Consider the following 26,663-nt stretch of genomic DNA (forward strand, 5'->3'; position numbering starts at 1 on the left):
GGTGGGTGGGTAATCATACACAAATCCCTGATATCTCACAGCTGAGGAACCACTGGGTCACAACACTCGAACCCCAGGTATCCCAAATAATCACATCCCAGCCTCTCCTGTGCATCAGGACAAGGCAGAGGGAGCAGGGCAGGGAGGGGTTAAGCAGGGACAGGGTTGATGCATGAGAAGCTCGGCCTCAAAACACAGAAACGCTGGGGCTGGGGGGCCTGGGAACCCTCCAAGGCAGGGTCACCTGGAGCAGGTGACACAGGAACCCCCGGTGGGCTCGGAATGTCCTCAGAGCAGGAGACTCCACACTCCACGGGCAGCCTGCTCAGTGTTCTGACACTCGCCGTGGAAAAAAAGCTCCTCCTCGTGTTGAGGCGAGCTTTTTGTGCTTCATTTTACGGCCACGGCTCCTCGTCCTGTCGCTGGGCACCCCTGAACAGCGTCTGGTCCCGGCCTCTGACACCTTTTAGCGATATTTATGCGCATTAATGAGAGCCCCTCTCAGTTTTCTCTTCTCCAGCCTAACCAGGCCCAGCTCCCGGCGTTTCTCCTCATCAGAGCGATGCTCCAGACCCCTCATCACCTTCGTTCCCTCCGCTGGACTCTCTCCTGTACTTTCCTGCACTGAGGAGCCCAGAACTGGACACAGCCTCCCACCGGTGCCGTCACACCGGGCCACGCGCCGACCTGCGGCCTTGTACCCTCCCTCAGCCACCCAGCAGCGGGCCCTGCAAGGGGACAGAGCCCTCTGGGAAGGCGGCTGCCAGCGGGAGAACCCCGGGAAAGCGCCGGGAAGAGCCCCGGCCGTGCCCGCCCGCGTCACTCACTGAGCCCCACGCCGCTCCCGCCGCCGCTTCCCGCGCCCGCCCGCGCCGAGGCGGAGCCGCGCATGCGCACTCGGGCCGGGGCTGCTCCCCCCCCGCTCATGGCCGCCCCTCAGGGCCGCCCGCCCCGCCCCGCGGGCTCTGCCCCCACGCTCGGTGTTTACAGCTCTGCCCCGTTGCGGGAAACGTGCGGCAATTTAAAGATCGGCTGTAAATTCTTGCTGCCCGTAAATTTGGGGAGGTTTCCTAGTGTTTGCAAGAGTTGTTGGAAAGGGAGTGAGTAACGGGCAGTGTAGCTGTGTAATGCTGGGTCGTTTAGGGTGAAAATCACAATTCGTCATCTGGATTTTAAATGAAAAGAATGAATTCTTATCCGCGATTGCATAAAACGTCTTGCACAGACTGAACATATTTTATTTTAGCAGCTGCTTTTCATAAAGAAGTGTGGAAATTGAACTTGAGTGTGTTGGGGAGGCGGTTTCTTTCTTTTCTGTGAAGCCACTGGTTAATCCAGTAGTAATTCCTGTGAACATATGTGCTATTCCTGTTATGTTTACACTCACCTGTCTTTTCCTTTGCTGCAGATAAGGTAGAAGATGAGTGAAAGAAGAGTGACCCCTTGAGCACTGTCAGAGTAGGAATTCCCAATTACATAAAGCTCTTCCAAGGTAATGGATTAATGCAAACATGGACAGGGAACAGAACCTCATGGACCAAAACAAATACGACATGAGAGCAAGAAGATCCAAGAGCATACAAGTTGGTTTAAAAAGCTGTCATCTATTAAATATATCACTTAATGTAGAATTATTCTAATTATTCTGCCTTTGGACTATGAGAGGTATTCTGGTTCTAGGTAAGTCTCTACATTTTATAATGCTGCTGTCTTCCCCTTACTGCCCCCTCTGAAATGCATTCAAATATTTTCCTGGAGGGAAAAAGCATATTTATATAACCTTTCATAATAAAGTTTTGTTAAAAAAAAAAAGTAGACAAACTATCCTCCAGCCTGGAAATCCACTGAATATGACATATCCTTTTAAGAAAACATCTTTACTCTTGCACTGAAATGAACCAGCAGTTCAGGTACTGCACAAAAATTAAATAATTTGCTTCAAAATAGAAAGTTCTCCCCACTGATTTAAAATTGATGGATAGTTTTAATATTCAGCCTAAACTTCCTTGTGTCCCAGTTTTTCAGTGCAGAAATTGAAGATGCTTGGCACATAAAAAACTTTCTTCCATTTTAAGAAGTTAATGTTATCTAATTTCTGATGCTGATTTGTTTTGCACTAAGGCCTCAGTCATGTCCTTAGAAACTTCTGATGCATTTCCACAGAACTTCAGCACTAATTAACTTTTGGACCTTACAAAGTAATCTGTAATAAGTATATTAGACAGGAAGCTGATTTATGAACCAGTAGGCACCATCTTCTCTGGATAAGTTCAAATTTGCAGGACAAGCCTGTGAAAGATAAAGAAGTTTCATATGAGAATTTGTCCTTGTCTAACTGACACTTTCCAAGACTGGCTCAGAATTATTTTTTTTAGAGCCTAAGTACTCCCAGCCTTTCTTCTTTTTGTGCTAATACTTTCCTTGTAAAAGAAGTATTTTTATATTGATTTTAGTGAAGAAAGTGGTGCATCAGCCATTCTGTTTTTCCATCCAAGTGAAGGATGAAGTAGCATCTCTAAGGAATGTGTTCTGCTTTCTTCTGTAGAATACATACTGAATTTTTTTAGAACTGTAATGAAAAAGTTTTATTTGGAAATGCACAAAGACTTCGTCTTTTAGTGCATCTTTCTGATGAAGGGAACTTGGCTGGTATATATTTAATGGAGCACAGAATTAAAATGCATTATCTACGTTTTGGGCAAGTAATTAGGACAACTTGCTGGTTTTGCTGGAGAAGTAGAAACATGAAGCTTTGCAATTGATAAGCACAATTGGCTCTACATTGCTAATAATAACCAGTAAATCTGGCAATTTCGGGAATGGTAGTCCAAAACAAAATTACTAAGAGGGCTTAATTGACACATCTAGAGGAGGAAGCAATTGTATTGATGATACAAAAATCACACATTTGAACAGCTCGAGGATCTCAGCAGGTTGCCACTGGTACTCTTTTTCATTAAGTATAAAATTTGGTAGGGTTTTATTATAGTGCATGTATTCTTAGGAAAGAGCATATGTTTATGCACTGTGGTTTTTCTGTAGTTTCTCCTTTGGTGTTGCTATTTTCTCTTAGCATGAAGTAATTTACATTTTCATATCTGGCCACAATCTGATTTGGATGAAACTCTTGAAACAATAGCTGTTCATTGCATTTGGACTGATGCTAAGGCAGGGTACATTCTGGGATACCACTGGTGAAGGCATGTGGTCTGAGCAGTGTAAAAGGCTGCACAGTTCCACTGCCAAGCGAATGCCAGTGTCACTTCCAGTGGCTCCATGAGGGACACACGAGGCTCCTCCAGTACTGAACTTGCGAGGCTCCACTTTCCCTTCCCTCCGTTTTCCAACGTTGGTGTCTCCATTCTTTGCACAGCCGTGTACTCCAGCTCCATGGGGCAGCAAGAATCCTTGTATTTGTATTTCTGTCATTCTGTACATTTCAAGGTGGTAAATCAGACCACCCCAAGCAGGATTTACTTCTGTGAAATTCAGTGTTGTGATTCCTGCTGATGTTCCACAGCAGATCGGCTAGGATGGGTCACACGGGGACAAAGCCACCCACGAGTGAGTGAGCACCCTGTTGCTACACGGTTCTACAAGTCTTGCACTTGCTCGTGCGCTTTGCCTGCCTTCGGTGCAGATGGAGTGAGGAGCGCGTACTGTCTGCAGGTGATAAACGGGCTGCGAGGCGGAGAGAGGCTCGCTTTCCCTGTTAGCAAAGGCAGAGGAAACGCGCTGTCGAGAGGAGCTGCCCCTTTTTCTCCTGATCACCTCGCTGCACACACTCACGCTCTCCCAGCACTGCCCACCCGCGAAACCAAATGTCCCGCTGAGCATCCGCGCTCCGTGCCTGGCACTCCTCGCTGTGCCGCCTTAGCGATCAGCCGTCCCGTGCCACATCCCGGTGTTCCTGCGAGGCCGGGCGGCCCCGGGGCCGGGCCCTGCTCCGGGCGGTACGGTAGGCGCGGCCCGGCCCGCCCCGCCCCGCTCGGGCCGGGCTGTGCGGCCACGTCCCCGCTCGGGCCGGGCTGCGGCGATGCGGCCGGCGGGACGCGGCCGTGCGGCGCTGCTGGCCCGGCCGTGCGGCGCTGCTCACCCGGCCATGCGGCCGTGCTGACCCGGCCATGCGGCGGCCCTGCAAGGTGGCGGCGGCCCTGCTGTGCCTGGCCGTGCTGCTGCTGCTCTATCTGCTGGCGGGCAGCGCGGCCCCGCCGCCCGCGCCCTCCGCGCCCGCCCGCCGCCCGCCGCGCCTCGGCCGGAGCTCCCCGAGGAGGAGCCCCGCGGGCGGCGGCAGCGCCAGCGCCAGGTAACGGGGGCGGCTCCGTCCTCCGGCCCCTGCCCGCGGGAGATCCTCTGCCCTCGGGAATCCCCTGCCCTCGGGAATCCCCTGCCCGCTGTGCCCGTGGCCAGCCCCACGCGTGACCCGCCCGCCCCGCGGTCCCCTCCGCCGTGTCGCTTTGGTGCCGGTGCGTCGGACACTTCTCTCTGCCAGATGTTCTTCTCCTTCTAGTGATCGGTGATGAAAGACCCTTTTGCAAACTGCTGAGGTCGCAAGTATCAACTTTTCCCTGCGTGTTTCCCCTGGCAGCGTAGTTGCCAGAGATGCCACGAAGGGTTTTCCCTGTGCCCGAGCGGGGGGGTTCCCTCCTCTGCGGGAGCAGCTTGTGGAGTAGCGGCTTTTCCATTTATCCTGGCCTTGTTTCGGAGCTGACGTGGGCAGTGTGGTTGGTACTCGCTGTCTGGAATGAGGGGCTGCTGTCACCTCGGGAGCTGCGCTTTGCGGGTTTTCCAGGGAAAAGGGAAGGCGGCTCGTCTTTGCAATGTGGTGCCACTGGGCTCCAAACTGCGGAGGCATTGGCAGATTTTAAGCTTTCGAGCTTTTTGTGTTGAAGGTTTTTTTAATATGTAAATTAATTTAGCAGAACTTTAAAGGTGTTTTAAATCGTGGTGTGGTGTGTTTCCTCTCCCAGCACCTTACAGGCAGGGTATTCTTTAAAAAACTAATCAGTTGAGAAAGGGCAGCTTTCAGTGGGTGGAGGGCTTGTTTTCCCCTTTGCATTCCAATTATATTATGGTCAGTGTGACCTCATATATCTAATTAACTTGGTATGTCTTTGTGTCTCTGATTCATGATTTCACAGTGATGTTCTGAATGAAAGACTATTCCTGTTTTTTGAGCTCTTACTCGTTAACTTATTAAAGCAGTTGGTTTCTCCCCAGCATTGTTACCCCACTGAATGCAGGAGATGTTTTCTGGGGCTGAGAGTGGGCCACGGACAGAATTCAAATGCCGGTATTAAAGCAGGATTATTTCCACTAGCAACTGTACCTCCTGAAGTCATTTTTCTTTAAGGCATATCTCTGTGATTATCATGGAAATCAAGAAGAACACTGAAGGAGGGAGCCCAGAAAGTATGGAACTGCCAGAGGGTGTAAACAACCATTCCACTTCAATGCACTTTTCAGTGGCATCTTCATGTTTCACAATTTGACGTTATCTAACTTTTTGATTATTTGTTGACTTTGCAAGTCCTTTTTGCAAGGTCTGCAACACAACAGCAAAAAGAAAAAGGAGGAATTTAGTATTCAAAGTGAGCATTTTCTTCAGAATTTTGTGTGTGGGGCTTGGTGGTGGTTTTTTCCCTCGTCTTCCTGTCCCAGCAGGAGTTTGTATAACTGAGAAACACAATTAATTCTGTGGGTCCTGTTCAGCCATTTGCTGAAAAATTCTGTGTTACATTAGTTACTACTAAAATTTATTCAGGTGAGGATATCCATAAAAAAAGCATTTGTGGGGAGGGTGTGACATAAATGGAGGTGGATGCTTGCCTGGTTGGAAAGGCATCAGGTGGTGGGATCTTCTGGGCTTAAAAAGCTTGATCCAAGCTAAACTGAAAGCAATGTGGGGGGCTTGAATTTGGATTGTAAGAAGCAGGCCATGATTACCATTTTAATTCCTCCTTATGACCGAAGGAACATTATTTTTTTATTTGATGTGAGAGATCCCACCTTATCTAACTGATTAATTCAGGATAATAACAAATCTGATTAGGACTGTGTAAGATCTTGTGAGGTGATCACAGTGTACATACTTGTATGAGACTGCAGAACTGATTAGGAGAACTTTAGTGAAGTTCTGTCTGTGTGAGTGTAAAACATTTAAATTCAGTTTTGTCAGGTTGGTTTGTCAGAAGAAGAAGGCTTTGGGCTTGGCTCAGAAACAAAGGTGTAACTTAGGATTTGTGTTTGCTTCATGAGAATCAGCATCTTGCAGGGAAGATAAATTGTATTTTGACTGGGATTTGTAGTATTGCTTTCTATTGTCACATAGTATCAGAAGATATCAGGTTTTAAGAAGTGCATAATTCTCTTAACATAAGAAGCTATATATAAAGCTTAATGTAAACACATCATTAGCTGACTGGTGCTTCACCAGTGTTAGCAATGACATTCATGTGTCCATCTTTGGTCATTAGATAATTTTGATAAATCTAGGTAAGTTTCTGATTAGCTTTGAAAACTTGATTTTTCGTGGTGGCTTTACTGCTCATTCCTGTTGGAAGTATCAAGTCCTATGCCTTCGGTAAAACTTTTTATATAAAGAATTTTATATATGTGCTAAATGCATGTGTGCAAAGTATCAAAAAGAAGGAGGATTGTTTTACATTTGAAGGGCAGATGTGCCCATGCTCTCTCTTAAACCAGCGTGGCAGGGCTGGGGAAATGAACCTTTGCCAGCACATTTAGTTCCCTGAAAGTAACTTTTTTAGTGCAAAACATCTCTTGCATGGCAACCTGTCAAGATACTTTCTGTGCAGCCTGTGTGCACACACATGCAAGTTTGGCTTGAGTTTGATAATAACATGCTGAAACCCCAAGTATTCCATACTTGTTTCATAAAGAACCCACTTCATACAAGGAAGGAGAAACATCCATTCTGGTTTTGAGTGGCTTTTTTCCCTTTAGGAGAAAGTTAAAACTTCAACCATTTTTGGATTTGACAGCAGCTACACTTGGTTTTGTGCAACTGCTGCAAAATGAGAAAGGTTGATTTAAAAACATTTGTATTTCAAAGCGTGCAAGAAAATGTGTTTCACATCATGGAGCTGTTGTTGGGATGTTGACTCAGGGGTGGCTGTCAGGGAAGGAGCCTGTTCAGTGAATCACCAGTTTTGATACAACGCCTAAATCTACCCTTGTTTGTGCTGCAAAAGTAAATGAGATCATAATGGGAAGAAGGTTTCAAAAATTAACAACTATATTGCATTTTGGAAGCATCTGCACGCATTATCTTTCAGGAATAAATTTGAAGGTTTGAATAGATTAGCAGGCTCTGTAATGAGGTGGGAATGCATTATTTTGAATGGATTTGGATTGATTTAGACAGGTTTTAGGTTAATTATGTTTGAGACACTTTGGCTGTGACTAATAAGAAAATTACATGTAATCTTACCTTTAAGACCTAGGAATGCAGTGCTGTGCTTGAGCACTGAGGCTGCTCCTGCTGTGTCAGTGCCTTTCTGAAAAAAATTTATTCAGTAAATAAAATATGAGTGAGCAACTGGATGGGAGTTGCTCTGTATTGTTGGAAGGTCTTTGCTGTAAACATTTTATTGTGCTCCATCTTACCAAGTTCAGTCTTCAGTGACTCCACAGGGATGTGTTCTGCAAGTATTTTGTGATGCTTTCTGGAGTGCTTAATCTTAGTTTGTGTATTTGTTCTTGTCAAACACATTAAACTTTAGGGCTCTGGTCTCTGCGTTGCTTTCAATGTGTTTAAACATTTAATTTAGGTTATAAAATCTAACTACAGACTGTTCATAACAGACAAGTTGAACTGTAAAGGAATGAATGTAAATGTTAGGAAGAATTGGCTAATGATAATAGTTGCATTACTCTGTGGATCTATGGGCTTTTTAATGTCTTGGGAGTCTCTTGAGGTAGGAAATTCTTAGAGCTGTAACAACTGTTCCCATTTTCCAAGTAGGATGACTTGGCTGTGTCCTGCACATCTTTAAGGGATGTCCTTCCATCCATCTGTTCCTCCCTGTCCCTTCCATTCTCCTTGCCCTGTATGAGGTGCATGCATGAACAGGGCAGGGAAGGGGAGCTGGGGTGTTCTTTGCCATCATCTGATTGTTTGCCCTCCAGACAGTTTGACTTTGCCTCTTCTACACCTGCCCCTTCTCAGGCTTCTGGATTAATGTTATTTTTTAAAGGCTAAGTTAAAATTGCAGTTAAATGCATCCTGCTGTGGCACTGTTTTATCTCCCATTGCAGCTTGCCTTTGTTTTTCACTGTCCTCTAAGTTTCTTGATGTACTTAAAAAGAAGATGCAAAATATTGTGTCCCAAAATTCTTCTGTTCCTCATTGCTACTTCTCTCACTGGTTATTGCCCTCAGATATAGTTCAAATAGCTCCCTTTTCTGGGATTTTTATTCTAATTCAGGCCTCTCCAGGCTCTTGAACCCCCTGCACTGTTGGTAATTCCTCACCTCCAAGGCTCAGCTTTGTCCTCCATGGTGTCTATGTTGGATGTCTGTTGTTTTCCTTACTTCCATGGGCTTTCCAGGCATTCTGCTTTCACCAAGGGTTGCTTCTGCTGAGTCTGTGCTCTGGAAGTGTTGTCTACACATACTGGATTTTTCACTGCAAAACAGCTGCAGAATGCAGAGCTCACTGTGGCTAAAATTGCCCAGGAAAGCTCAGTGCTTTGGTGTGGGGTTTTGAAATGTTGCAATAAAAGTGCAGGGTTTAGTCCCTCTCCCAGTGAGTTCCATTGCCAGAAACTACATCAAAGCAGCTCCTAGCCTGTGCATGGCTTGATTTAGAGACTCAATTAAGAGGAAACATTACACAGATAGGGAGAAGGGGGAAAAGGTGATCTGTGTGAGCAGCTAATTATTCACGTCAATAATTCAGCAACTTTTACACTAATAGGTTGGAAAGTAAATACCACTTCACATAGATGTAATATTCCATTATTTATACACTGATGAAATTGGGGGTTAATTAAGACTAAAGCAGAAGATTTTAAACCCTTAAGGAAACCTGTTGCTTTCTATAGTCAGTGAAGTGCCAGTGCCTGGTGTTCCTTTACACAGAGGTAGGTTACTCTGAAGGGTAGAATGCTGCTGTTACACAGAGCAGCACTTCAATGTCTGGAAAAAATAATAACACCTTAAAACTGTCATTTTTCTCTTTGTTTAGAACTTCTGTTTGTAGCATTAACTTCAGTGATTAATTGTGTGTGTGTGTGTAACTGTGTGTGCTGAGCAGGGCTGGGATTGATGTCCTCTGCTCAGAGATATGTCCAGAGCAGGCAGTGATCTATGAGTTGCCTTTTGAACTCTTCAGGAATGATTACTGTGTCTGGGATTTAGTTGCTTGGTCAGCTCCATCCTCTGTGATGGAGGCTAAGTGCCATCTGTGTTGGAATGTGGATACACCATGGTACAAGCGTTCCTGGAGGATGCAATTTTTACCTCCATGCTAAACAACAGAATCAAAAGACTATTTTCAGAAGGTCTTCAACTCCCCAGGAGAACCTGATTTTTCTGGCTAGCAGGAAGCTTCATTGTGCCTCTGACTGTCTTCCTTATATCTGGATGAAATGTATTTAAAGCCCACACAGGTGGGTGCTAAGTGAAAATCCCACAGTTTGGCCCTTGGAATATAATATGATTCATCTGGGATATGTGACTATATTTGTTTTCAGAAATCTCTATTTAGCAAAATCTCATGGATTCAATGGGGTGAAGTGGAGAGCAGTCCTTTGAAACTCTGCCAGTACCTTCAGGCCAGGATTAAGGCATGCATCTATAATAGCAAAATTAATTAACTGTTAGAACAATTTTCGTATGGATGGAGGGTTTTTTTTTTAAAGTATGGATGTGTTCTTCCAGTCTAGCCGTTATGGGCTTGGAAATGAAGTTGCTGGATGCAGTTGTGTGATCTGCATTGTGTTAGAAAGTTGGCTGGGTAGTCGTGACTCTCTTCTGGCTTCCTGACCTCTGGGCTGGGTAAAGAGCTGTCGTTTGCACAGAGCAAGGTGGTGTCTGGTTTGAGGTGCTGTGAAATGGCCTTCGTCTGTGTTTGTAGTCCAGTGATTTTTGCAAACCCAGAAATGTAGGAATAACAGAAAATAGACTTTTTCTTTATGCTATAATTGTAACATTATTGATCTGTACCATGGACAGAAATTACCATGCTATTTGCTTGTTCTGTAAATATCTCACCAGAAAAAAACCTCCTGATTTCTTGCAAAATGACGAAGGAAAAAACAACACTGATGCCTGTTAAGGAGGAATTCTCTTCATATCTACCTCAGTAATTTTTATGTGCCTATGCCTGAATTTTCAGGAAGCCTGGAGAGCAGAAACATCCAAAGGAGCCCTCATCCTTGCAGTGCATGCATCTGGCAGTGGTGGCATGTGGGGACCGGCTGGAGGAGACGCTGATCATGCTGAAATCGGCAGTTCTCTTCAGCAACAGGAGGCTCTGCTTCCACATCTTTGCTGAGGATTCCCTTAAGCCTGAATTTGAGAAGAAGGTGAGTTTCTTTGTCATTTGGAAAATAAATAAATGAGTTAGTTATAAGTTGCAAACCTCTGAGGAAAATTATGTTGACATCAACAAGTAGCAGCTGAGCGTGTTGTTTACTGTACGCAGTTATAAATTCCTTATGCATGCATTTTTTATACAAAAGCTCTATAACATTTAGTGTCTGATTTCTTCCCACCATGTTTTTCAGTTAAAGGAGTGGCCTTCCTCATATACAAAGAAGTTTGAGTCCAACTTTTACCCAATAACCTTCTCAGTAGGAAATGCTCAGGAATGGAAAAAGTTATTCAAACCATGTGCTGCCCAGCGCCTGTTTCTTCCGGTAAGGCACCTGGATTTCTGAGTAGGTTGCTTCAGGAAAAGGTTGATTCCACAGAAAGGAAGCTTTGCTAGTGTAATATTAAACCCATTTTCAGGCTGAAACATCTGCTTAAAGATAATTTTAGTCTGTGCTTTAAGACACTGTAAAAAAACAACACAGAAATCCAGCCTGGCTTTTTCCTGGCTAACAAAGGATGTGTGTTTCTGATTTGTCTCCAGTTCCATGAGCCTCTCGGGCTCTCCACACTCTCCAGGCTCCAGAGAGAGTGTGAGAGCTCTCTCAGGGCAGATTTTTTGGAGTAGATGCTGCGTGCCTTTTGTAAATAACATTCTTTACAACATGCCCTCTTTACCCACCGTCCTCCTTTTCCATATGTTAGCCCTTAAACTGATGCTCCCAGCCCTCCCTTTTCCTTGAGTTTTACTTATTTTCTTCAAGACTGTCAGAATTGCCCTTAAGGTAATAACTCCAGTGTGTTTGAAGTTGGATTTCATGCAAGAGCTCGGTGTATCTTGGACTCTTCAAGTTCACTGAAGAGTTGTATTATACTCAGTGTCGTAAACTTGGAGAGAAGGGAAGTGTTGATCCCAATTTTGCATATCAGAAGTTGAAAGAACGTTTGCATAAAGCAATTTCTGTGGAACTGAGAACATCTATCAAAAATATCTTGTGGGTTGCTATTGATTGGGGTGACTCCAGTGAAGTGACAAGCTGTTCACATGATCTAGATTTCTTCATTTCTGTCTTAGGAGAAGTGTGGGGGGTGAACACAAAGAAATCTTTCCCCTCTCAGATGGAAGCAATCAGGAGACAGCTGCATGTCCAGATACGTAGCCTGTGAATACATATGTGAGAAAATATGTGCTGTCAGCAGTTCTGCTGATCTGCCATTTAGGGGTGGACTATCAACAGCACAAAGGCCAGATGGGCTGGAAGTAGCTCCAACTGCAGCAGGGATCCTCTCTCCCCCCTGAGTAAATATTTTGTATCACCTGGAAAATAATCCCTAAGCGTTCACTCATTCCATACAGTGTCAGGGTGTCCTGGGTAAACAGAAATCTCTGTTCTGTGATGCTTTGTCATTTTGGGAGACTAATCACAGGAATGACTTAACTTTTATTTCTCTTCACTGTTCTGATGACAGGAAGGGGTTATGCATTCATGCTGATTGCTTCAGGCTGGTCAGTGCTTTCACTGATTCCTTTTTGTCACTCACATGTTGCTGATGTTCTCCAGTAACTTCTTTTAAGGAATACTAGACTGTTGCATGTTGTGTTAGCAGAATGAGGGGACAACTTGGACTGTAAATGTTTGTTTCTCTGGGGGCAGTTGCAAAATACTGTGTGTGGTCAGGCTGAGGTTATGGCTTTGTAGGAGGGGCTGTCCAAGAGGAGTTGCAGCTGACACGGAGTTGGTGTGGGTATAGTAAACAAGCTGTAGTCATAGCTGAGGTGGCAGATGTCCTGTAGGACCCTCGAGCTTTCGTGCTCAAGTTCACAGGCTGACACAACCTTGGGCTGTTTCTGGGTAATTCCAGTTATTATTTTGGTTTTTTGGTGTTTGATAACTGGGTTCTGATATCCCACTTGAACTGTCTGCACACAGTGGGAATCGAGGGTTCAAAGTGTTGCTGTTTAGAGAGCTAGTTTGACTTTTATTTTTAATAAATATCACCAGAATATCAGTATTTTTTTAATCTTTCCCCATACACTGAGCGTTTTTCCCTGCAGTAGCATGAAATGTGCCTGGATTTAGGGAGTACCCTAGGAGAGCAGTAGTTATCAGCTGTTTAGCTCTCAGTTGTGCAAATTGTCTTGCTCCTGATAATGCTAAGCCCGAGTGGAATGTGAGTCTTTGATTCACAAGTGCCTCTCCTGGCAAAGAAATCTCCTCTGCAGCACCAGCAGGCGTGTGAAAGTGGACAGGAGGGTCTGAGGAATGTGTTCCGGGAAAAAATCGGTTAAGAACCTTTCAGTGGTTTTACTCAGTTATGAAAGTAGAGCTGTGGGATGTGACCCTGAAGTTTGCAGTACTGAACTGTTCTGTCCTGGGCAACAGGTTGAGGTGCACATTCCCAGCTTGTTGACTCTACCCAGGATGCTAAAATATTAAGGAAGACTCAACAGCATCCTGCATTTTTCAGAGGCATGCTGAGACATCTGATCACATTTGCCACTTACATGCAGGGGATGTAGATGGAGCCTCTGTGTAGTCTCACAAGTCAATCTTGCTGCACTCTGCTGCAATAAAACCATCCAGGGCATTTGCAGAGACACAGGGAGGAAGATGGAGATCTTTTGGTAAGCACAGAATGAAACTTTAACATTAAACTAGGAGAGCAGTGCTCTCAGCAGCCACTGAGAGCTGGTTTGTACTCCTGACATGGGTGTTAAGACAGCAGGTGAGGAACATTCTCTGGTCCCAGGGATGTTGGTCCCTCAGGGCTGGCTGCAGCTGTCTCCATGCTGCTCTTCTGGAGCTACGAAAACAATCAGCTAAAGTATCCTGAAATGCTTAAGGGATTTTTGGATGATTTTTGGATGAACATTTAGAGCCCTTCTCAAAACACTTAATCTACTTAAGAGCTTTTAAGATAGATTAGCAATATCCCTGTGTTACAGCTTTCCTCTTGAGGGATGCTCAGGTATCCAGCCCAGTGGGAATAGATGCCAAGGCCTTATCTAGACAAAAGTCTCTGCTGTAACTTGAGTTAATCTCTTACTACAATGAGGTTTAGTAACTCCACTTTGTGGCACTGTTACTCTAGCATCAAGCTTAGTGATTTGTCCCTAATTTTGGATAAAGCTGTGCTAAGCTGCCACATGAGCCCTCACAAACCCTAAGGTAGCCCAGCTTCACAGTACACCAGTGTGTGTTTACTCAGGAGTGTGTTATTCCTTGCCAACCTTGCTAACACAGGGAGAATCTATGGAGACAGAATTTGTGAAATCAAATTACAGATAATTGAGTATTTAAGAGAAGTTCCAGGCTAAATATAGCCAGTTCTGTGCAGAACTTTTGACAGATTTACTAAGAATACTTTATATAGCTGTGAAAAAAAGAGAAAAAAAATCACACTTTTAATCTGTAAGAGCCTGCAGAGCAAGGGGAAGACAAGCAGGGCAAACCATATTTCTGGCCATCCTTTTCCAAAATCCCAGGCTGTCAGGTGTGTCTGCATGGTTTGTGTGAGCTCAGACCTCCAGACACAGCCTGGCACAGCTCCTGCTCCAGGTCACAGCGTGTCACTTTTAACCTGCACTGCAGGTTCCTGCTCTGTGAGGAACTCCTACAGCTGCAGTTGGTGAAATTAAATCCCCCCTACCCAAGGCACAGCCAGGAGAGATGTGAGCAATTCAAACTGACATCTGCAGGTTTTAAAGGAGACTTAACACTCAATATGTGAAAGTGGGAAGGGCTTAAAGGAGGTAGCACAGCTTTTTTTAGCCAGCTGGGTGTCACTGCAGGGCAACACCTTGGACACAGGAGAAAGAAGAATTTTTTAACCAGCAGAAAGAGCATGTGAATCCTGAGAGGAGGAGTACAAGGTGGGGTCAGGTGCTGGTACGCACTGCACAAAAAACTGAAATACCTGCTTGAATCTGTAGGAAAGTTATTACAGTCTGTGGACTTCCACAGATTTAAATTTTTCTGTGTATTGAAAGCTGCTGAAAGAATGTTTTTCTGCTGGAAGAAGCGGTGTCCAGGCTGTCACTTATGCTTGGGAAGGATGAGGAGGGTCTGTAGGCCCCTGTTAAACTTCCCCCTGAACTGCTGAAAAATGCCTCAATTTGCCTTTTTATCAGGGCCTCCTTAGACAAAAATCTTACATGGTCTGCAGTGTGCTGTGAATCCCCAGGCAAAGTCTAATAGCTTCTGCTCTGCTTGTATTCCAGTGTTACCTCCTGTCTCAGACTAAATTTGGGGGTGATTTTTCTTTTTTTAATGTATTTTGATTTAATGTGCCTTCATATAGCAGGTCCCTATGAATCAGAGCTCCTGGGTGCTGCAGAATAATTAATACACAATAAAAAGAAAACTTTTCTTCCTTTCAGACTGTCTTTCTTCTATTGATTTACTCTTACAGCAGCTGGTTTTTTTATTGGTTTAGTTTTTTAGTACTGGATTTGAGGATACTTAACATCTGCAAATACTTACTCTGAGCTCTTAGTGTATTACTGAACTATTTTTGTCACTTATTTACTGATACCTCCACATGCTGGTTTGGGTGGAAAAATGCTGTATTGCTATAATCTTCCATCCAGCAGAGAGATCTGGATCGTGTTGGATGTGTTTACTTAGAGTTTGTTGTGAGCATAAATTTTGTTTAAAATGCAGAGACAGTTCCTTCTCCTGCTTGCCCTGTTCTGTAGGAAGAACATGTAGTTATCCTGTCAGAAATACAGGTCAGGGATTTGTTAAACTTGACTAAATGTCAGTCTGAATGCCAAAGTGTTCAGTCAGGTGAAAAATCTCATTTAAGTCTTTACTCACGGATTTGGCATCTTAGTGGATTCCTGTTGAGCACGCTTAGAGGTGATATTTTTCACCCACTTGTTGAAAATCCTAATGTTGTTCACTCTATTTCACAGGTAATCCTCAGTCACAATACATTAGCATTTATGTAAAGCCTAATTTCTTTGGTAGAATTTCTTGTAACCTGCATAAATAGGAGAGCTTGTCATTAATGTCATTGCAGTTGGGTGATATTGATTGTTGTGTTACACATGATGAAAATCCAAAGCCTTTTGGGTTTGTTTTTCAAAGAGAGAGAAGTAAATAGGGTTTTTGGCTAGACCAAAGTAAGAAGATTTCAGTCCTTCAGGAAATTTTGGACAGATTTAGCAAATAATGAAGAAGAGCAGTAAAAATGTGGTTGGAACTGGTGGCCAGCTGTAGGTATGGATGTTTATTACTTTACAAAGACTTGGAGCACCAGGTCATTTGTCACAGGATGGATATTAATGAAGGAGTGTGTAAGGATTTGGGCAGCCACAAGGGGGAACATGGTCAGCAGGAACCACTGAAATATCCTGGCTTTAAGCTGCAGTTTCACCCTTCTGACCTGACCAACTTTACTGTGGTTATTCCTCATACAGAATCTGGTAACAGCTCAGAATAAGACCTGGTATGCTTTAATGTGATATTTCTGTTTAACAACCAAATTTTGTTCTTCAGCGGGATACACATATATTGGTGATCAATGGGGTTGTCTTAATTCATGTGAAACAGTGGTATATATTAGTTATATATCAAGGTAAGTCTAAATATTCTGATCTCCTCAGTTATCCTTTCTGCCAGTGGAGAACACTGTATGCTTCACCACTTATAGATGTTGGAAATAGCTCTGCAAATATATTTTATTTACATGTAATTTCTGAGCAGGTACTAAGCAGTCCTTGCAGGTATTTCTGGGAGCTGTGTGAATTGATGCTTCATGAGAAGTTTAATCCAACCTCAGTGCTCTGCTTGCTGTTTTATTGTGCAGTTCAAAAAAAACCCCAGCAAACAACAAGCCAATAGTCTGATAACTGTTGTTCCTCTATGTAATTACATTTAGCTGATAAGTCAATAACCTCCAAATGATCAGTTTAAAGTAAAAGTGCCTTTTGCCAATAATCTTTGTGTTTGTTGTCTCTCTGCTTTGTTTTTCATCCCACTGCTCAAACCCCAAAGGTGATTTTAAAGGACGTGGATTCCCTGCTTTACGTGGACACTGATGTGCTGTTCCTGAGGCCCATCGATGACATCTGGCACCTCCTGAGAGAATTCAACTCCACCCAGCTGGCTGCCATGGCCCCCGAGCACGAGATCCCCAAGATTGGCTGGTACAGCCGCTTTGCCCGTCACCCTTATTATGGCACCACCGGCGTCAACTCCGGGGTGATGCTGATGAATTTGACACGGATCCGCAGCACTCAGTTCAAGGTGAGAACAAATGCAGCTGTTGCAGAAACTCAGGGCTGGTGTATTTTTCACATCTTGGAAAGCTCAGTGTAAAATTACATAAAGTTCGTAACACAAAGAATCAGAGAAATACAGAATATTTATAATGGGATACTGAAAGCTATTGTGAATGTGATTATTAAAATAAATGAAATTTCCTCAAGGCTGGAGCAGTGAGAACTTGCAGCTGAAGCAGTCTGGTAGCAGTGTTAAAAATGGCATTCCCAACTTCTTACATTTCACTGAAAAGATGTATGAAAGAACAAACTCAAGGATCTTCAGTGCAGTCGCTGTATTGTTTTTAAAATTGGAAAGCTTCATGTGAATACCCAGAGAAATTGGTGATTTTTGCATCTGTTGTGAATAGACTTTGGCATCCTACTGCAGATTAGTGACTCTGTGAGCTGGTGTGAGAAGGGAACATTTTCACAACAGGCCCATGTCATTGAGCACATATTCTGTAATCACTAAAATTTTGCTTACCCTAACTGGTTTCTCAGGCAATGCCAGGGGTTTCCCACATTGTTACAGGAACAGGTAGAGGAAAAAAAAACCCAAGCATTGCTCTTACTACTGCAAGTGTGTAATTTTCCTTGCTTTTATACCTTGGTTTTCACCTTGTGCCTGCATTTTTTCACTTTTTCCCCCTCCTGTTACTTGGAATAGGAAGATTTTGAATAGCAGGAGCTGACATCAGAGCTGGGCCCAGGAGACCTTGTTTTCCTGTTTAGATAAACACTGAGTTCTGCTGTTACAGCCCTGTCCAGGTCTAACATTTCCTGGCACTTTTTCATTTTTCACCTGGCTGTCCAACATGGCTTAGCAAAACTTAGAGATTTGTGTGTGCTGACTCTGGGTCAGATACTACAGCACTGATCATGATATTAACCCCTTGCTTCTGTTTTCCTGCCCTGCAGAACAGCTTGATACCAGGTGGCTTGACTTGGGAGGAAATGTTATATCCATTGTACCAAAAGTACAAAAATTACATCACGTGGGGAGACCAGGATTTGCTAAATATCATTTTTTACTTTAACCCAGGTAAGGAGTGATTCTCAGAGTCATCATTATCTGTCTGTGTTAAGAAAATATCTTGAGCTTGATATTTTTTTAAACTGCTATTTGTTATTTTTAATATGCATAAATACTCTGGTATTTATTAGTTGAATTTATTTATTATTGTGTAACTGCATCCTCAAAGGATTTATAACCTATGAAAATATTTCTAATGTTGCTGCAGGTAATGGGGCTTGGACTTGGTTCTCTTGGATATGTAAATCTGTTTTCTGGGGATTTGAGAAAATAATGAGGTATAAAATTAATGATGAGGTGAAGGGATGAAGTTTGTGTTGTGTGTGTGCTTCAGGGTGTCACTGGACTAGAGTGTAGCTGAAAAAATGTTTTTGTTTCAGATATTTATCTGAATGTGAAAGTGCCAAACTTTCTGCAAAGCTAAACCCTGTTTTTCTGAAATTCAGCTGATTTGTGATACTTATGCAAATAAGTAACAAAGCTAATATAGACAGAAAGTGGACACAGCCATTGGAAAATCTCATCTAAAGCAGCTTCCAGCCTCTGAGCCAAGTGACCCAGTCTCAGCAGGCAGCAGATGATGTCATCGATGTCCTGCTGGTGAGAAATGCAGGGATTTAAACATTGGAGCATAGCACACACTTCCCAGAGAAGCTGAGAACCTTATTTCATGCTTCTAAATGGATGCTGAGTATCCATCCCTGCTGCTTCTCCTGGTTTCCTATGTGACCTTGTCACCTTCAGTTAAACCAAGTTTGGAATTATCTTTATTTATTCTGCTCCCTTTTCTTTTTCTCTGAGGAGTCACAGGGTAGGTAATTGGATATACCCAAATCCTGGCAAACTGCTGGAGTGAGGAGAAGCAAAGCAAAAAGCAAACATCTGTTTGCTGCAGGCAGATGTCAAACATCAGTGTCCCTGGTACACCATAGATTATCCCCAGTCCTAGGGAAAAATAGAGTGGGAATTAATTTCCAAAAAGAAATGAGTGTTATGGGAGTACGGTCTCTGGGAGAAAGAAAAAGATGAAGCCAGATTAATTGTGAAGTCAGACTCAAGCTGTTCACTGAAGCGTGCAGGAAAAAAACAAAGGTTGCAAAAATACTTCAATATTGTGACGAGTGTTCTCTATCAAAGCTACACGTGGAGACTCCTCTGCGCCACAGTCTGTCCTTTCCTCAGAATTGGTAAAGAATATTTTTATGAATTGCGTATCAGACTGCTCAAGAAAAGAAAACAAAAGAACTGGATAAGATTAACAAAGAAAACTGGACTTTCTGGGGTCTTAAGCTCTGGGTTGTTGAGACTGGCCAGGGAGGGAATTGGCCAAGACTGCTGCAGGTGCTTTTTTATAGATGTGAGTTAAAACCACAGAGAGCTCTGCTACCCGGGCCCAAGGAGCTGCTCCCTTTGCCCATCCCCAAAGACTGCTCTCCCTTTCTGGAGAACTCTGCTGGAGAGGCCTTAAGGGAAGAAAAGTTCAGAAAGCTTTTCTCCTGCTTTTCAAGAACCACACAGGACCAACTGCAGGCTTCCTGGGAAGCTGGAAAAAGCCAAGGGAAGAATTCAATCTTCAGTGCTTCTGCCATGCCCGGCTGGCACCGGCCATGATTCATTGTTCCCCAGAGCCGAGGCAGAAAGGTTGCAGGGACTAAAGTGATTTATGACAAGCAGATTGCAAGCACTGTGTGCACAGAGTTTAAAAAAAAAATCACCAGGAGAAAGGGAGTTATGAGGCCTTTTGAGAAATTAGGCTCATCTCTAAATAACCTAGACCTGTGAAATTAATGGATGATGACTCTTTGGAGGGCTGTGGATAAAATACACCACACCTTATGCTCTGCTGTGTAACAAATTGTCATGACCTCTGTGACAGCTTCAGCAGCAAACACTGGAGACACTTCACAAGTTTTCCCATGCTGGCTCCAGGAGGAGTCCGGATCTTTCATGACGCTCACTGCAGTGTGTGCTTCCCCAGTTGTTCCTATTGCTCCAGAAACTCCTTCCCATGGCAGAAGGTGCTGGACAATGTCACCTGCTGTGCTCTTTTGATTCTTCCACTCCAGCTTCCTAAGGGGCTCCCTTGGGCTGTGTTTGGTCCCAGATTTTGTGCTGTCCTGTCTGTTCAGGACCAACAGGTGGGCAGTGGAGTCGCCCACGAGGGAAGGAAGTGGGGGTACTTGCAAAAGATGTAACTGAATGTTCCCTGATCATCAGTCCCAGGCTGGTTTAATCTGTTGTAACTCTTGTCTGACATGTCTCTCCTCCTTCCCTGTGCCCTGCTGTCGAGGACAGAGTGTCTGTACGTGTTCCCCTGCCAGTGGAACTACCGGCCCGACCACTGCATGTACGGCAGCAACTGCAGGGGGGCAGAGGAGGAGGGGGTCTCCATCCTGCACGGCAACAGAGGCGTGTACCACGATGACAAGCAGCCCACCTTCAAGGCTCTCTACGAGGTGATCCGGGATGTAAGTGCTGCCTCCACAGGGCCACTCCTTGTGTTGTCCCAGGGGGGATTCCTGCTTCGCTCGGATTGCTCTGCCAGCGAGCAGCCTGGCTAGTTGTGTTTGTGTAAAACCCACCAGACACAAATGAACGTGGTTGCTTTGGTCTCTCATGCATTTGAGATGGTTTAAACATTTCTCTTTTATATTATAGTAATAAAAAAGGCTGATAAATTGCTTTTTTTATAATACTAAAGGTAGAAAAAAGATGCTGGAGTGGAGTTTCTCATGCTGGGGCTGCAGCTCTGGTCCACAAATTCCCAGGGAAAGCTTTTCCTCCCTGAGCACCTCAAGCCTCCAGGCACATGCAGGGCAGAAGCTTGTCCACAGACAAGTGCCAAGTGTCCATTTGGGATGTTGTGTGTGTACAGCTCTGCTTGCCAGAATTCCTGTTTTCTTACAGTATCCTTATATTAATAAAATTCCTGTCAGTTCACACCCTCAGGCAGGCAGGGTGTGAAGCGATGGGGTTGGTGACACTTGGCAGATGAGGGACAAGACATTCCCTACCTATGGAAAGTTTTCTTTTACAGAAACTTATAAAATGCCCTTTCACAACTGGTAAAAACAATTTTTTTTTCTTTTCTTTAGTTTCCATTTGAAGACAATCTCTTCCAGTCCTTGTACTACCCTCTTCAGTCGAAGTTTCTGGATACAGTGCACACTTTATGTGGGAGAATTCCACAAGTATTTTTGAAGCAAATTGAGAAAACTATGAAGAAGGTGTATGAAAATCGTGTCATTGTGTACTTGGGGGCCAACCACAGATACTAACTGTAGCTCTCTTCTTACACAGAAGTTTTAAGTCCTATACTCTTTTTCATGAAGGATATAAATGAAGAATATAGCTCTTTTACTGAAACTCAGAATTAAAATATTTCTTTTTCCAATTTTCTAATAACCCTTGAAATTAAAAAATGCAGGAAATCCTAGAAGCCTACTGAGATTGTTGCTGAGAAGAGCAGGGGAATCCTTTATTTTTGGAGTACAGTTGTGGCCTGCCTCCCCAGTCCCTTACAGTTAAGAATGTATTCTCTGGCTTGGTAATGTGAATTGCATTAGGCACAGTCCAGGACTATTGTCAATGAAGAGTACAAACCCGGGTACTGTTGATCCATTTTCCTCTTCAAGTGCTATTCCCTGCACAATAACAGCAGTATTTTACTGCCAGACAGTTTTCCATCCCTGCCTTGGGAGATGGCCAGTGCTGCCCCTGACTCCCCTCTCCTGCATGGAGATGTATTTCTGCCTTGTGCTTCCATTTCTGGGATCACAGAAGCAGAGAATTCTAGAATGGTTTGGGCTGTAAGGGACCATTATGGGTATCTTGTTCCACCCTCTGCCATGGGCAGGGACACCTTCCACTAGACCAGGTTACTCCAGCCCCATCCAACCTGACCTTGAACACTTCCAGGGATGGGGAAGCTGGGATCTTTATGCTGGGATCATAATGAATAGCCTTAAAGTGGAAGAGGATACAAGATGGCTTTGATGTTTATTTAAAATACTTCATTTAGCTTAAACTTCCAAAGTATGATCATCATCTTGTGATATGCACAAAGAGCTTGTTTAAACTGCAGTAGCTGAAAGGTGCTTGGGACCAGTCCCTGGGGAACTGGAAGTGAGGGCACTCCTACAGAGCAGATCCAAGAGCAAACTCACTCCTGAAGAGCAGTGATCCAAGAGCAGACTCCCAGAGGGCATTTTTTAGGTGTAAGCCCCAAAGGTGTGTGTAGGAGTGCTTCAAGGAAGCAGGAGAGAAAATGATGTTACTTTTCAAGTCTGTTCAGCAGAAAACATCAGTCATGACTTGGAACTGCTCATTTTTTTATTTAACAGGCAAAGTAGGAGTGGGGTGAGCAGGGTGAGATAATGAAGCCTTCCCCTAATGAAAGGAAAACTGGCACAGATGGGATATCCTGTGCATGTATCATGCATTTGTTAGAGAGAAATGCCTGGGGACTGTGGATGAGGGAAAGGATACATTCACAAAGTTAAAATAAGATTTCTGAGGAATTGCAGTTTTGGGCATTCTCCCCTATCCAGTCAGGACTAATGCAGGGTTTCATAAGAAAACAGACTCCAGGAGTCTCCCTTTTAGCTCGCACATTTCTCTCTCCTCGTCTGGCAGTTGCTGAGAGGAGGGAAAACACGACCTTGGTGCCATCCCAGGCTGCCAGATAAGAGCCTGTGCATGGGATGGAGTTCCAGCAATCTTTTCCCAAACCCTGGAGTGTGAGAGTGTCTGTGACACCGCCTGGCAGAGAGCAGGGCTGCAGGCAGCTGAGTGGGGGAGTGGTGGGACAGGGGCTTTGGAGTGAGGGACAGCAGAGCTGCCGGACCTCACAGCATGACAGGAACAGAAACCTTGTTTGCACCTCTGCTGCAAATCGTAATCACACTTTGATTAAACAATGTGTTCTGACTCCAGCCCTTATCTCACAGTGTTTGCCACCTGAGTGTAAATTGACATGTGAAGGACACAGGGGCAGCTGGACTGTTGTGATTGAAAGCCTGGGACACAGAAAGTCATTTAAACTTGAGCAGAGGTGCCTTTCCAACTTGTCTTAGGATTTTCTATTTTAGCTGAAATTTTAGTTGCCAATTTAAACAAGAGTACACTTTTGCCTACTGAGAGGAGTTTGAAATGTAACCCAAAAGGGCATTGAAGATTTCAGAACCAGAAGGCAGAGAAAAGAAGGTAAAGCTGCTGATTTAAAAAATTTAAAGTAATGTATGACAGGTAAACCTTCAGGCCAGCAATTCTGAGAGCTTGTATAAGGTATTAGCTTGCTTTTGGTCTTTATTTTCAAGTATCAGGGTAAAGCTGATGCAGGTCTAATGAGGCTAGTGGAGCTGCATGCTGGGCAGAATTCCTGATTTCCATGGTGTCTCCAAGCCACAGAAAGCTGCAGAGCAAAGTCTTGCTGCCCAGACAGTTGCAGCCCCAGTGCTGAGGCTCTGGAGTTTCAGAGGCTGTGGTTGTGTAAGCTGTGATTCAGCGGAACCCTGCAACTGCGGGCACATTCAAATCCAGGAGAGGAATTCATTACAAAACAAAGGCATTATTGCATATGAACTGATTAGAGATTAAAGCAGTGCTTTTTATGTTCACAGGAGGTGCTACATTTTGTTTAGGAAGAACTGAGTTATGTTCTCAACAGCTATTAAATATATGAAGTACTTGCTTTAACATGAAGACTCTTGTTAATGTAATGTCAGCGGGCAGGAAGAATGGGGGAGGTTCCCCCCTGCTGGGCTTTTTCTGAGGAAAAAAGCAATAATTTGAGCTCTCCAAAGTGTTTTAAAACAATTATGTAAGTTTGTTTTTTGTTGTTGTTAGAATTATTAATTTATATTTCACTACAGCTTCCAAAACTATATTTTAGCTTTAACAGTAGTTGATTGTAATATTCATCTTACTTAGAAACCAGTTTTAATTCATTTTGTATTTCATACTTGTGGCTAATTCCATGTTAATTAGCCTTCATTTATCTTAATAATAGGATGTGTAAATACTTACAAAGACTTTATGTCCTCATTTCCCCTTCCTCTCCTGTGTTTTAGTTATTTCCAATGGTATAATGGATAGAGCTCACCAGCATTTTGCTTACAGGGGAAACTGGAAACTGTTCAGTGTGTGTGTGTGTGTGCACAGCACAAACATGTGTGTAAAAAATGTCCCTTTTCTCTGCCACTGAATTGCTTGTGGATTTTTCTTTGACAAGTGCACTGATTGTTACAGCTCCCAAGGAGGCTGAGCAGTGCATTTCTGGGTTGGGGATGGTCCTTTGGCTTACAATACAAATAAATGAAATTTTAAGCAAGCTCTGTAATTTGTTAGGTTTCTTTTAAATGCAAGCTTTTGTGTTGGTCTGGTTGGGATAGAGTTTTGTAGGTGTGCTGTTATAGTGTGCATATACAGGGTTTGACAGCAGGGAACACAAATAAATGTTCCTCTTTTGCAGTTTTACTGTAGTGAAAGAGTCTGATATTGGATATAAAGAGACAAATACATTTAACTTCCCCCAAAGTGCTCGTGTGTCATGCTGCAGCTCCAGTTGTGTTACGGTGAGCATAGATCAAAACCTTCTCTCAAAGGAAACTGGAGTTTTATCTTTTACTCTTTACTGTTTCTCCATTATGTTTCACTCCTTGGAGGTAATTTAGCAGCATTTCCCCTCCCTCCTTCTTGTATGCATTTTTTGACATTCTTGTATGGTCACTACTGTGCTCTTTGCTTGTGACATCTCTGTGTGACAGAATCTCCTGGGCTGCCTGTTCAGCACAACCCTGGTGGTGCTGACACTGTTTCCAGCTGGGTGTTGGGCTCAGCCTCAGCTCTCTGAAGTCAAAATAAGGATAAAACTGTCATTGACCTGGCTGGGCAGAGGTGGGCCAGCTGTAGAACACCAGCCTGTGGGTGAGTTCTGGAAAGGCTGTGGGTGTGTGGGGAGTGTTACACACTCACAGTGTAATCACTGCTCGGTGATTCAAGGTTTTTCACTTGCAAATGTGGCTCCAGCCAGTGTTGGTGTGGGGAGAAGAGAGATTTCCCAAGCTGGGAATAAAGTACAAGCAATTGGAAAAAAAAAAAAAAAAAATCTTGACACTTTGTCAACTGCCAGAGAATCCTTTTTTCCTCTCCATCAGATACAATAAATTGTGATGGTAAGAAATTGTGAGCACCCCTCCAGAGGTGAGATGGGATGAGACAGTCACCAGGATACCAGGAGCCCTGCAGAGGCTGGAAACATTCCCCCACTGCTCTTGGGACAAGTGCTTGTGTGTGCTGGGATCAGCCTGCACCTCCCGCTGGCAAGAGATAAGGAATTGCTATTTGAGCTTCAGAAGACAGAGCAATGTTGGGAAATTTTGCTTTCATTCTGGATGAGAATACAAACCAAACTGTCAACACTTCCTTTGAAATGAAAATCCAGACAAAACACCAAATTGAGGCTCAGCATTGAAGATGAACAAAGCGCTTTGTTAATGTTTTCTTTTGAGGTAAAATATTTTAGTTTGACTCTCACATTTCTGTAAATGTATCTTAATTGCTGCTGCTGTTACTTTGTGAAAACTACATTATAGCCCAAAAGTGTGTATGTATAGTTTTGTTAACTAATACTGAAATAATGACACAGAAATGACATGGCTCTTTATTTTAAAGACCTGTTTTTTAAATCTTCTCCTGAATCCTTGTGAAAATGTTAATTCCCTCCTGCGAGGGTTAAACTGTGCACAACAGGTGCCTTCTCAGGTTTCACACCTTCAAGCAAAGATCTTCCCATTCTGCTCAACACTTCCAAAGGGCACCATGGTTCCTCACACCTGAGCTCCAGGTGAGAAAACAAGGCTGGTTTTAGTCTGACTGGTTCTGTAGTTTGTGATGTCAGGAAGCTCCTGTTCCAGGGAGATACTGTGAGGAAGGTGTTAAATACAGCTTGGAAAGAAAACTGCCAGCCAGTTTAACATGGGCTCTTGGCTTAACAGGAGACAATCCATGAGGATTTGCTGGAGTCGGTGGCTGAGCCAGGTAAAGCCTGGAATGTTTGTCACATCTGGCTATTCCTTGGTTTTTTTTTGTATCTCCTGTGGGTAATCTTTCACAAGAAACACCAGGTCCCACAAATACCATTTTTCTGTTTTCAGCCTCTTTTTTTAAGGCACTGTGTGTGAGCTGTTCTTGTCTTTTGATACTCCCAAGTCTTCGAGATTTTTTAAAAGCACAATAAAGATTTTTAGTCATTTTCTCAGAGGAGAAACATAATTTGTCTCGAGGCAGCTGTGATATACTTTAAAGAAAAAAAACAAACACTTTCCTACTCTGGATGGTTCAGAGAGCTATGATTTTTAGTGTTAAATTATTGTACCCATACTCAGGTTTCTGCAGCTATAAATTTAAACAAACCAAACAAAATCTCTATGCTCCTTTTGTAAATCCTTTGATGTGTATCGATCTACAATATTTTCTGAAGACCTAAGTGAGTCTTGAAATGTAAGATTGTTCTCATTTTCTTATTGTTTTCACTGGATTCTGCTGCATCTCCCTTGCTTGAATGCTGTATTGAATTGCTACAGATTGTTTCAAAGCAAAACAATCAATTTTTGTTCAAACTGGGTGGAAATACCTTGCAAATTGCTGTCACACATCAGTAAAGGGAAACTGCTTTAAGTCAAGTTGGGTCAGGGATCTCTAGATACCTAATCTAAGCTTCATTTGTCAGAGCAGAAGTAGCTGCTGGTCATATACCACAAGTAATTTTAATTATTGATCTGTGTCCAGGGGTTGGAC

The 26,663-nt window shown here is 43.6% G+C and overlaps 2 protein-coding genes across 6 annotated transcripts in view; one reads left to right on the top strand and one right to left on the bottom strand.

Moving 5' to 3' along the window:
* Nucleotides 1–881, bottom strand: part of SHQ1 (SHQ1, H/ACA ribonucleoprotein assembly factor) — a 38,478-nt gene extending 37,597 nt beyond the window's left edge. The window contains exon 1 of one of the 2 annotated variants that reach the window (XM_058845361.1): nt 828–881. The gene's annotated coding sequence lies outside the window, so the exon portion shown is untranslated. Of the gene's footprint in view, nt 1–583; nt 760–827 lie in introns of those variants that run through there. The other variant, XM_058845359.1, reaches the window with a different exon arrangement.
* Nucleotides 882–3,983: 3,102 nt separating this feature from the next.
* Nucleotides 3,984–26,650, top strand: GXYLT2 (glucoside xylosyltransferase 2). 4 transcript variants are annotated; one of them, XR_009278303.1, is made up of 8 exons: nt 3,984–4,306; nt 10,364–10,553; nt 10,755–10,886; nt 16,563–16,814; nt 17,750–17,873; nt 20,160–20,332; nt 20,960–23,069; nt 24,337–26,650. XR_009278303.1 is itself a non-coding variant. In XM_058845231.1 (7 exons), the coding sequence occupies exons 1-7, from the start codon at nt 4,125–4,127 to the stop codon at nt 21,140–21,142; spliced, it is 1,236 nt and encodes a 411-aa protein (XP_058701214.1). In that variant the 5' UTR covers nt 3,984–4,124; the 3' UTR covers nt 21,143–24,195. The 4 variants fall into 4 exon arrangements, 1 of the variants encoding a protein (XP_058701214.1); XR_009278304.1 differs by having other exon boundaries at nt 24,632–26,649; XR_009278302.1 differs by lacking the exon at nt 24,337–26,650 and adding an exon at nt 23,486–24,195.
* The last annotated feature ends 13 nt before the right edge of the window (nt 26,651–26,663 follow it).

This window comes from Poecile atricapillus, chromosome 9 (genome assembly GCF_030490865.1).
Source record: "Poecile atricapillus isolate bPoeAtr1 chromosome 9, bPoeAtr1.hap1, whole genome shotgun sequence".
Classification (NCBI taxonomy): domain Eukaryota; kingdom Metazoa; phylum Chordata; class Aves; order Passeriformes; family Paridae; genus Poecile; species Poecile atricapillus.

Coding starts and splice junctions, on each gene's coding strand:
- GXYLT2 (XM_058845231.1), top strand. CDS start 4,125: ATGCGGCGGCCCTGCAAGGTGGCGGCGGCCCTGCTGTGCCTGGCCGTG. Junction 4,307..10,363: donor GGCGGCAGCGCCAGCGCCAG/GTAACGGGGGCG, acceptor CTGAATTTTCAG/GAAGCCTGGAGAGCAGAAAC. Junction 20,333..20,959: donor TCTACGAGGTGATCCGGGAT/GTAAGTGCTGCC, acceptor TCTTTTCTTTAG/TTTCCATTTGAAGACAATCT.